The sequence below is a fragment of the Callorhinchus milii genome, unplaced genomic scaffold (genome assembly GCF_018977255.1).
Source record: "Callorhinchus milii isolate IMCB2004 unplaced genomic scaffold, IMCB_Cmil_1.0 Scaffold1, whole genome shotgun sequence".
Lineage (NCBI taxonomy): Eukaryota > Metazoa > Chordata > Chondrichthyes > Chimaeriformes > Callorhinchidae > Callorhinchus > Callorhinchus milii.
Window position 1 is genome coordinate 43,952,602 of NW_024704742.1, and position 12,031 is coordinate 43,964,632.

At 41.0% G+C, this 12,031-nt stretch overlaps 1 protein-coding gene across 1 annotated transcript in view; it reads right to left on the reverse strand.

The window, feature by feature from the left end:
• Positions 1-2,973: 2,973 nt before the first annotated feature.
• Positions 2,974-12,031, reverse strand: part of LOC103175834 (protein sel-1 homolog 3) — a 39,126-nt gene continuing 30,068 nt past the window's right edge. Inside the window, exons 18-24 of the mRNA XM_007889065.2 lie at positions 11,073-11,163; positions 10,887-10,971; positions 10,680-10,789; positions 10,457-10,584; positions 8,950-9,052; positions 8,289-8,361; positions 2,974-5,458 (exon numbers count right to left, since the gene is read on the reverse strand). Of these exons, the coding sequence (XP_007887256.2) occupies positions 5,304-5,458; positions 8,289-8,361; positions 8,950-9,052; positions 10,457-10,584; positions 10,680-10,789; positions 10,887-10,971; positions 11,073-11,163 (745 nt within the window). The 3' untranslated portion in view covers positions 2,974-5,303. The remainder of the gene's footprint in view (positions 5,459-8,288; positions 8,362-8,949; positions 9,053-10,456; positions 10,585-10,679; positions 10,790-10,886; positions 10,972-11,072; positions 11,164-12,031) is intronic.

The following is a 12,031-nucleotide window of genomic DNA, read 5'->3' on the forward strand; positions in this document are numbered from 1 at the left end:
CCACTCCTCACCACCATCTTCTCTCAGTTACTGATGAAGATGCTTTTAAAACAAATACATTGAAGTAAATTGCCGACTAATATAACAAACACTTGTACAACTGCCTTATTTGGGGTATCTTCCAGACTCATCACAAAAAAGCTTCCTCTCTCCCCCAACTCTCCCATTTGTTTCCTCCTTTGGTCACACATTATCAGAGAAAGCAGGTCTACCTAGCCTTGAGTACATTTCCTGGTAACCCGTTTCAACTGTTAATTATCCTCTGGGTAAAGAAATACTTCCTGGTCTCTATCCTAAAACTGTCCTCTGCTATCCTGAACCTGTGTTCTTGTTCTGTTGCCCTAGTATTTCTGAAAGTATTGTTCTGAATTTACATTTTCAATCCCATTTAAAATCTTATATTCCTTCATATTGTTCCCTCTTGAGATGTCTCTTTTCCAGCCAGAAGAACCCTAACTTATCTAATCATTGCTCTTGGTTGATTCCTTGAATACTGAGGATCATCCTCATTGTTTTACTCTGTACCACCTCTAGAGTCTAGACAGCCCTCTCATGGTGACCAGAACTGTATGCAATATTCTAGGTGCAACCTAATCACAGCACTGTAAAACTTGAGCATGTCTTCAGAGATCTGAACTTGAGACCCATTCACCAAACAGAAGTGCAATTCCTCATAGCTGAAGCACATCAAGCAGATTATCCAGTGTTGTGGTGAGCAAAGCCCAGCTGATGTTTTCTTCTCAGGCGGTTCCCTTGGAAGAGAGAGTTAGTTTGTGCCAACCATGTGAATGCTTGGTGACTTTCAGTGATATTCCTGTGACCTAACCTCATTGTGTGAGTTTGCAAAACATCAAAGGCAATAAATGAAAAAAAGAATGGAGGAGAAGTACACATCGTTAGGTTCAACCGAATGACACAACTGAATTACCCCCGAGCACCTAGATTAACAATCCTGTGGATTAATCTGACATGATTGCACGTCTGATCATTGGACTTTGCTGGGTGTATATGATCGCAAAATGTTATTAATTTGAAAGGGATTAGCTGTAAAATGCTTTGAGATATTTCAACATGATAAGGTGCTATAAAAATAGACATTATTTCGAACGTTCAGCACTCTTGAATTGACACACATGCCAATTAGATAAGGGGAAAGTAAGGTAAAAATGGTTAAACGTTGACCTTTGTCCTACTTTGTATGGCAAAATAAGATTAGTGATCCACCTATGTTTCTAAGTAGAAATGTTCCTATACACATGTAAAAGGTATCAGATAATTTAGTCTCATTAATCCTACTATTTAATTTTATAGCCACATTGAGGGACAGAGTTGAATGTTTCAAATGTAGCTCATCAACAACATTTTGGAGAAGAATATTGCACAGTAAAAAGGATCTCCTTATATGGGCCCTCTGCAGGGAATGTGATCTTGGGACTCATTTATCTGCATCATGCAAAAAGAAACCTTAATGCAGGATAGTAGAGGTTTCTTAGGCTAAAAGAACACAATGATGACTTCTCACCAAGGATTAGTCTAAATAAATCCATGATTTGGTTTGCTACATATTCCAATAATACATTAACATATTTTAACTTGGTAGTTTAGCACTGAGCTAGACACGTCGCACTTATGCAATCCTTAATGATAAGAGATGGAAAGGACATCACTGGAATAACAGCTTATAATTTTGTTATTTATTATAGTAATTTATTATAATTTATTATTATTATAATAATATAATTTATTGTTAGTCAGAATAATTGAAGACTATAGGAACAATATAATTGGAAAACAGTGTTGAATATTGAGGAAAATCTTTTTAAACCAAAGATATTATTGGGAAAATGGAGAACAAACTCAAGGGATTCTATAAATGTCTATCAAAATGAAAGGGTATTCTGAATTGGAAGCATTGCAAATCTTGTGCAACTGAAGAATTTATTGTGGTCATCCAGATGTCTGGGACATACGTGGAAATCCATCACCCTGCTTAGGAGTATCTAAACCAATTTGAGGATTCCATAAAAGGCAAAGTACTGCAGATCCTGGAAATTTGATATAAACACAGAAGTCGCTGGGAACACACAGCAGATCAGGCAGATTCCATGGAGAGAGGAAAATGAGTTAATGTTTTTTCTGACAAAAGGTCATCGATCTGAAACGTTAACTCATTTCTTTGCCGGACAGCGATATCAATGGCAAGCTATGTGGTTTTAGTTGGTTAGACTCCAGTAGTACCCCAATGCACACTCTGGGGTCCCCAAGCCTTGGCTCTTCCCAACCTGTGTCTAATACTTTCCGGAATTATGTAAACAAGATGTGTCCCTCCAGGGAGAGAGTGTGCATTCCATTCCAACAATCCATCTCCGGGATTTCTACGTGTATTTAATAATAACAATCTTTGCATTTGATATAGCACCTTATCAAGTCTTCAAGACATCTCAATGTGTTTCACAGAATATATTGTATATTGACTGTATATTCTGTGGGCAAAACGCGGCAGCCAATTGTGCACAGCAGTGGCCCACAAACAGTCGTGGATTGAGTGACCAAATTATTATTATTTTATTTTTAAAGTTTCAGCGCCTTGGGACGTCCTCCCGACGTGAAAGGCGCTCAATAAATGGAATCTTGTTGTTGTTGTTGTTGTAAAGTTTATTTTGAAGGGATTATTACCCCTGGAAAAGCAATCCGCCAATCAACTAACAACCAGGTTCCTATTTCCTGCTAGATAAACAGAGGCGTGTGGAGTAAGGAAACTTGCCCAACATTTCGTGCTGTGGGAATCAAATCCAGGTCCTCTCGCTTGCGAGGCAAGTGCTCTAACCACTACTCCACAGGACTTCACATAGGTGTAGGTGGGATGCATGGAAATATAAGCTTGGTTTGGATACTCTTAAGCATAGTGACGGGTTTCCGCACGTGTCAGATACCCGGCTGATCCCCGCGCACAAAAATATATAGTGCCCTTCATGCAGACTAGCATCAACCAAAGTGTAATAAAATTACAATAATTTTTTTGGCTCGAGTGTAACATTCCAAAAGATCTGAAGAACAAAAGAAGCAATTCTCCTCCATATAAACATGTTTAATTTAAATGGTCTTTGTTCTGTTCATCCGTGCAAAATGCTCTAATGTAGCGTCTGCTGGTTTGTAATTACAATAACCTTTTTTTTAATAATTGGATGACTGCCAATAACAAATTACTCTAATTTTACAGATTTATTTTAAATGCATTCAAGGATTTTCAAAAGCATATACTAATCAGGGAAAAGAGAAATCTGTTCATCTTTAATCAGGAAATATTTAGTAGATATCAGGAATGGATTCATTATTGAATGGATTCATAATTACTGTAATCGCTTATTAAATGTCAGCATTTGTGACCAACTTCATCTTGGAGTTTATTGAGATCAGAGTTAAACTCATTAAACCAGGAAAAGAAAATTTCAATCCAATGTAGCGCCGAAGAAAGCAGGAAGCAAAGCAATAGTTCATTTGAACATTTATCCTAAAATATAGCCCGGACTGTTTACTAGCCTCCTAGCTACACATGTTTAACATTTCCATGACTGTATTTTCCTTAGATCTATTACCTTTCTGTCCGTAACTGTAAATTACATCCATTCAACACAATCTGAAAGGAATAGTATGAAAACACCATGTTCACAATTAAAACTCTGAAACAGAGATTCCATTCAAAGTCCCATATTTTGGTTTCAACACAAAAATTTCCTGTGAAATTTAAAAGCCAGCTTTTCCAAAGTTCTCAAAAGAATTTTCCAAAAATCTTCACAACATTAAATTATTGGGCAATTGTCTTAAGGTTAAGACTATGAGGACATAAGGGCATCAGGACTCCAATTCTGAACTTATTCTGAGCCTAGAAGAAAATGTTGTACATAAATAATCATCTGGGCCAAGAAGTCTGAAAGGATTTGTGAAGATCAAATATATAATTATTTGCTTAGTACATTAGTGACATCTGGTGGCAGACTAACCATATTGCACCAATGTTTACAATACACATGGGTGTAGGACACACCATATGTGTCATGCTAACCTATCCAGGATCAGAGTAGCAAAGGGCAATATGAGACCAGACACCAGAAAGCATTTCTGTATCCAGAGGGTAATTAACAATTGGAACAAGTTATCTGTAAGGTTGATGGAGGAGCCTGGATTTGTTTAATTTGTTTAACAGCTTGATGCTGTAATAGGATGGCAAGGTGGGTATTGTGGAAGGATGAGATCAGATAGGCCAAAGGCTTTTCTTCATCTGACCCGCTCCTGTGATCGTGTGAGACCACAGCTCTGATCCATGGCAGTCTCAGAATGCTAATGCCAGAAATATGACTTTCAAGAATTAAATTCAATGTCCTCCTGACATAAAATGTAATTTTGTATTGTATTCTCTGCTGTAAAATTGAGTTGAAATACCTCTCAAATGTAGCTCTCAGCTTTTCACCCTGAAATAACATTATTAAAGCTCAATTGATAAAATCAATCACTGTGAATATTGGTTGATGTGAGAGCATGTTTTTAAAACTAACAGGATTAAAGCCTGGCCACATTGGGAGTTATTCTGTTCTGTAAACTTAATGGTGTGAGAGACAGATTATTCTCTTGTGTTCCTTAAATGTTAGGAATGTGTCTCTACATTGGCATAAACTACAAAACCTGAATTTTTAAATTCTGAAATTTGATGTTACACCTGTCCCATTATGCTGTTTTTACTTTTAATACTGTATTGCACTTATAACATGAACAAATGTACCAAACAGAGGAGAATAATGCTTTGCACAACCAAGTAATTGGATCACACAGAACAGAATAGTTCCACTCTGGCTTCTGTACCCACAACTATTTTCAGAATGAGAATCAATCATAAAATACTCCAAACTGTTTATATTTTGTGAACAATCCATATTCACATTTTAATTTGGAACTAAACAATAATCATGGTTTGAGGCAAATATGATTAAAATGTTGAAGATTTACACATTAGAGATTACCTTTTTAAAGACCCTTGGTATCCTTTTATTTACTTTTTTACTGTCACACAATGATAGTTTCATTGCATCAAAACTAAAAATTTCACATGACTGAGACATTGCTTCAATGGCATTCAAATATATTAAATATTTTCCCCTTGTGCTCATAACTTTTAATGGTTAGGTCCATTGACACATGTGTACTATCACTGATGAGTAGAACATTCATGAATAGAAAACCCCAAAGAATGTCTTATTCAATTGTATTTTTTTAAAAATTATTGGTGGATCAGTCTATATATGATAATGTTACTCAACAATTCCTGTCTCACTCAGTTCCACATCTTCTGCTGCAGTGGAAGATAATGATGCTTCTTCTAGATTGGAGGCATCAGATTCAGTCATTCCATTAGATGAATTCATGACTGGATACTGTTCATTTACATTTGTAGAGGGGATGATTGCTGAAACCAGAGAGAAACCAAACAGTTTGTTTAAAATAGGTTAAGTTTAATAGATAAGATTTACACATTAAAAAAGAGAGGTTTTGAAAATAGCAGACAAGTTACAGAAAACAAGAGTGGGAAGAATTCTGCTCCTGTGTCCTGCAGACCCGCCTGGCTCAGCAACTACTGAGACCATCACAGAGGGTCAACTCAATTCTGACATTCTGTGTCCAAGAAAGTTACTGTGAAGCCAGCAGTCGTAAACCCTACTTACCTCCCCACCCCACCCTCCCCACCCACCGCCGAGAAAAGACCCTAGTTGGTCATTTGACATCTGACAAGTGCAAGTTTGAGCCCTCACTAGGTGAATAGCAGTTACCAGCAACTCCCTGCAAGCTTATTGGCGACCAGTACAATTCAGCACAAAATATTTGAGAGCATTGCCACCATCCAGTAGCCTATAGCTCGGACAAACATCCCTCACCACTGAGCGATAGTTCCACCAGTTTGAGGTGTGGAGCTTCAGCAGCAGCTGCTCAACTCTCTGCATATAAGTCAGGCTGGAGAGCAAGCTCAGGATATATGAACTTATGCTCATCAACCGAGACTTCAGTAGCACCATCCAGCACCTGTTGTGCCAAGCTTCAGAGTTTCCTCAACATCTGCAGTGGGAAAGGAAACATGATAACTGAGTGGGAAAACTTTGGGGTGAAACATAGAGATACAGCACAAAAAGAGGCCGTTGAGTCCATCAAATCTATGCTTGTGCTAGTTCCAACACTGCAGTGATTTGCTCTGTACCTAGTTCCCTGTTTTTTCTCCATAACTCTGAATAAATTAAGGGTATTTTTCTCACAGAATTTCTTAATAAGGAGCTCCACTCAAAAAAGTAATCCCACCAGAGTTCTGACTAATCAAAGTGAAGCATTCCTGTTTTTCTTATTAAAAAATCAGGTAAAAGAATGAACAATTATTAAAATCACGTATCCATTGATTGAGGAAATAAATATACCAGGAATCTCACTGTCACTCTATCCATTGTAGTAGTCACAGCCACTTGCTTTTTTTTGGGGTTAGCCGGGTGTCTGACACATGCAAAAGCTCATCACCATGCTGAGAAAAGCCAAACCAAACTTAAGGCCTTCAAGGCCCTGTCCTTGAGTGGTTTAGGTTGTACCTCTCCCACCGTCTTCACTTTGTTTCCACGAACGGCTTTTCCTCCAGTCCCCGCACTGTCTCGTGCGGTGTCCCTCAGGGCTCTGTCCTTCGTCCACTCCTCTTCACCCTCTATATGCTCCCCCTTTGGTGACATCATCCGCAGACATGGAGTTAACTTCCACATGTATGCGGATGACACACAACTCTACCTTTCCTCCTCTACCCTCAACTCCACGACCACCGATGTCCTGACAGCTGCCTGTCCGACATCGAGTCCTGGACGAGAGACAACTTTCTTCAGCTCAACGTGCGTAAAACTGAGGCCCTCCTGATTGGCTCACGTCAGCGCCTCCGCACCTCAGGGCTGACAGCATCAGCATCCAAGGCTGCACTCTCCACCTCTCAAAGCCAGTCAGGCACCTCGGCGTTTTGTTCGACCCTGAGCTGTCCTTTCTCCCTCACATCCGCACCACAACTGGCACCGCCTTCCATCACCTCCAGAATATCGCCAGACTACAGCATTACCTCACCCCTCACGCTGCTCAAACTCTGGTCCACGCCTTTATCACCTCAAGGCTGGACTATGGGAACTCTCTCCTCGCCGGCCTTCCCGGCACCTCCCTCCACAAGCTGCAGGTCATTCAGAACTCTGCAGCTCGTGTACTGTCCCGCACCAGGCTTCGCGGCCACATCACTCCCACCCTCGCTCGCCTCCACTGGCTCCCCATCCCCCAGAGGATCGAATTCAAGATCCTCATCCTCACCTACAAGGCCATTCACGGCCTTGCTCCCTCCTACCTCTCCGACCTACTATCCCCCTACCTACCTGCCCGTACCCTCCGTTCCTCTGGCTCCGGTCTGCTCCACATCCCCCGTCCCAATCGCCCTACCATCGGTGGTCGGGCCTTCAGCCTCTCAGCCCCGAGGCTCTGGAACTCTATCCCCCAGTGCCTTCGCCGCCTCCTCCCTTTCCTCCTTCAAGGCCGGTCTCAAGACCTTTCTCTTTGAACGTGCCTTCAGCTCCCCTCTCGACCCTCTACCCCCTCCTCGCTCCCTCCCTTCCCTCCCCTCACCCTGACCATTTCCCCCCTCCTCGCTCCCTCCCTTCTACCCTCACCCTGACCATTTCCCCCTGCTCGGGTCCTGACCCAACTGTACAGCGCCTTGGGACGTCCTCCCGACGTGAAAAGCGCTCTATAAATGGAATCTTGTTGTTGTTGTTGTTGTTAAAGAGTTCCATGTATCCCACCTACATATGGAAATTCCAGAGATATTTATTGGAAAGGAATGTGCACTCCCTCGCTTGAGGGATACACCCTGTTTACCTAATTCTAAAGAGTATTAGGTGCAGGTTGGCAAGAGCCAAGGCTTGGAGACACCAGAGTGTGCATTGGGGTACTGATGGAATCTAACCAACTAAAATCATATAGCTTGCCAATGAAAGCACTGCCTGGCAAGTTTCCCGTTGCTTGCCTGCCAAGGACCACCCATTAGGGCTTTGGCTCACAGGGTTAATAGGAGCTGAGTGGGAAGATTCCCTGTCCCCAGTGTTTTGCTCTGTGAGCTCTGTACAGACCGATTCAACAAATTAATTTTCAGTATTGTCTTCAAACTATTTGGCTGTCACGCATTTCATACGTTTTAATAGTTAACAGTTCAGAACACACTCAAGAATGAATGTAATAATTACCTGTAGAAACCCAGAAGTGTTTTACTGCGAACAGTAGCAGGGTTGATAAGACCACTGAGCCTGTAGTGAAAAACTGGGGGAAAAAAACACCACTTAAGGACTCGAGGATTGAGAAACAGTTCAGTAAGTTACAAAATCTATTTTGATGCACTGAAATACATCCACTATAGATATGAACATGCAGAAATACGTTTTATGATCATTTGGAAACTAAAAAGTTGGGCTGGCTACATGCGACTTTACTTAAAACAAAACTCAGCTGACTAAACTAGACTCAAACACAGTGACTAATTCCAAACCTCAGAGCTCATCAGTAACAAAGCTACGTTCATCACTTTGTTGGATGCAAGGTTACAAGTGTGCAACATTTCATATTATATAGTAGAGATCAAGGATATTAAAGGGCATAGCACAGGGACAGTGAGAAAGTCTTTGGCAACAGAAGCCTGACACGATGAGATGAATTGTGACAATCTGGATTATCATACACAAAATGATACTCTTTCTCTCCCTCGCCAATGTTTGGCAAAAATGTTACAAAAATGGTACTCTTCAAAATGATTTGTGAAACTGTGGGGCATGATTGGAATATATTTTCAGTGTTGAACTGTACTAATGATGGCAGTATCGATCACTGACTCTTATACAGTGGTTTACATACCAAAGCAGCACAAGAAAAACCCGTCCATATTGATTTCAGATGAAGACGAAGCAGAGCTAAAGAGCACGGGACAAGGGCTTCTTCAATGTTAACATTTATGCACCTAGGATTATGGAGAGAAAACTGGTTATTACATATATTAACCACTTCACGCTGGAATGCAAAAATTGTTGTGCTGTTCACATCTTTCAAATTCAGTACAAAATTGGCTGCCTTTCAGTTACTGGTCACAGAGGAATTTGCAAACAATCCCTGCAATGTAGCTCTCCCAAGGCTTAGCCAGTTTATTCATTGACTTATTGATCCATGTAGGCTGGCAAGGTCTGATGTGTGTGGATGTCAAGTGAGGATAGCATTGAGCTCACCTTGTGGGTGAATAGCCTGCCACACTCGTGATCAAGACTCACCACAAGGATAATGGCCAATTGATCAAAGTACTGGAGGCTTCCCAGTGTAATAATACTCAGAAGGTTAAAAGATTCAAACTCCTGTGGAGAAGCTGATATGCTTCCTCAGAAAGACCCTTTGCCTCTGCAAACGTCCCCTCCCCCAATATAGTTAGACATGGTACTCAAGGTAGCAACCTTGAGGGTTATGGTCAATCAAAGACACTATCCATCTGTTGAGATGTTAAACTGAGATCTTGTCTGTCTGTTCAAGAAGACGTTAAAGATCTCTTACGAACATTTGAACACTCACTTAAGATTCAAACTCAAGAGGTTTCTAGTCTTCGAGCTGAGTTACCTGGGTTACCCTTACTGTCACTTGCATGTGTTGGGTGTAAAACTAGAAGGTAATGCACATAAAAATAATGTCAGCTAGTAATCCTGACAAAATACACAGTCACTACACATTACAGTAAATACTTTGAAATATCCTACTGATGTAAAAGATGCTGTATCAAAGGCAAGGATTATTTATTATTTAAACGTTTTCTAAACCCAAAATCTCACTTGTTTGACAAAGCCCAGACAGTCATTTCTTTCACTTGTTTGATAATGTACTAATGTAGGGAGCTTCCCCAAGTGTCCCAGGCAGGCTTTATTGTGTCCGAATTGGCTACTGTATTTGCCCACAAAGCACACCATTACTGCACTTCACAGTATGTCCTGTGAAACACTTTAAAACCTCTTTCTGACATGAATGTGCTATACCAAATGTAAGGACTATTATAACGTGATATAATTGTGAATTGGTATGAGCTGACTAAGATGCTCAAGTGAGACCACCATGTATGTGCAAGTAATATTACTATATTTTAAAAATGATTCTATAACTATTTTATCGATAGGGTCTAATTTATTGTATTTCCCAATTGTTTCAAATGATCAGGAATTTAAATGAAACCTCCAAAACTGAAGAAACGTCACTCTAATCCCTGAGAATCAGCATTCCTGCACCATCTTTTTCTGGAACAGAATTCCTTCGGGTTGATGGAAATTCCAAGAGGGTTCTTAAGAACGACCACAAATTGGACCATAACTAAAATTAGAATGACGGCACCTACCTCTCATACAGCTGCAACAGGACTGAAACGCTATTTGACTGATTTTCTATGTCAAAATCAAGTAGCTCTAAAATTTCCGGAGGTAATTGGATACCCTCCTCTACGAGTGTTCCCAAGTTAAAATATGCCTGGTGAAAGACAAATGGGAGAAGTTATTTGTAAAACTCAATGACACATACGAGGTTGCAAATTATTTCTAAGTCAGAATGTATGTGATACTCACTTGCGAGTAATTCTGTAAAGCGGCACGGCTGTACATCTTAACTGATTGAGTCATATCCTTCGTCTGTTGTTTGTGACCATAATAGTAATAATCGCCCATTTTTACCAAGGCTGAAACATACGGATAATCAACAAATGGTTTAGTGTGCAGTAAATCATGACCTGCTGGAATTAAGGATTTCACGTCGGTCTTGAATAATGCACGTACCATAGGGGTATGGATTCTCCTGGAAGGCGGATAAATTATAATACTTCCATGCGCAATCAACAGCGATATGGCTGCTTGTGAGTTCCTGTTTGAAAAAAAATAGATTTGATTTTAATGTGGAATAAAAAGCACCTGGAATATTCAACATGACCTGTTCAAATACTAGTGCTGAGTGCTGCTACTTACTGGGTTTTCTTCGCAGAAGTACGCAATGTTAGTTTGCGATGATTCAATTCCAGTCTCTGCAGTCATGAGGAAATACAACAATGCTTCATTCCTGAGGTAGACACAAGTACAGTTTTTGAAAAATATTGTCCAACAATAAACTTCAGCATAATTGTATTTGTACTAAATGGTACTAACATTTGAATATATTTAGTGAACATTATTTAACAGCTGGAAGGACAAATACACATGTATGTAAAACTCAGAGTCAGAAAAAATAGTAGATCAAGAGAAAGTGTGGGAAGGGTATGGAACGATGGATATTCTGGAAGGGTAAGGTCAAATGAGCTGAATAGTTTTCCTCATCTGAAACTTTCTTGTCAGAGAGAAAGATAGCGAGATGGCACAAGAGACAGAGAGAAAGAGGGGGTGGGGGTAGAGGGAATCACAGACTCAGAAAGTGTGAAGGGAAAGACAGACAAGCAAATAACAACAAAATTACATTTGAAAAGGGCCTTTCACATCGGGAGGACATCCCAAGGTGCTGAACAATCAGTGTTTCGGACCCGAGCTGGGGGTCAGGATCAGGGAGGGTGGGGGCAAAGGGGGGAAGGAGAGTGACCAAAAGCATGGTCGAAGAAGAAGGTCATGAGATGGGTCTTGAAGGAGGCAAGGGAGGGGCGAAGCAGAGGGACTGCGGGTTGGAGTTCCAGAGGGTAGGGGCAGAATGGCTGAAGGCTTGCCCACTAATGGTGGGGCGGGCGAGGTGGGGAACATAAAGCAGGCCGGGGCCCACTGTGCGGAGGGTGCAGGCAGGTTGGTAGGGGGTTAGGAGGTCGCAGAGGTAGAGGGGAGCAAGGCCATGGAGGGCTTTGTAAGTGAGGACTAAGATCTTGAACTGTATCCTCTGTGTGATGGGAAGCCAGTGGAGTCACGTGAGGATGGGGGTGATAGGGTCACGGAGTTTGGTGCGGGAGAGG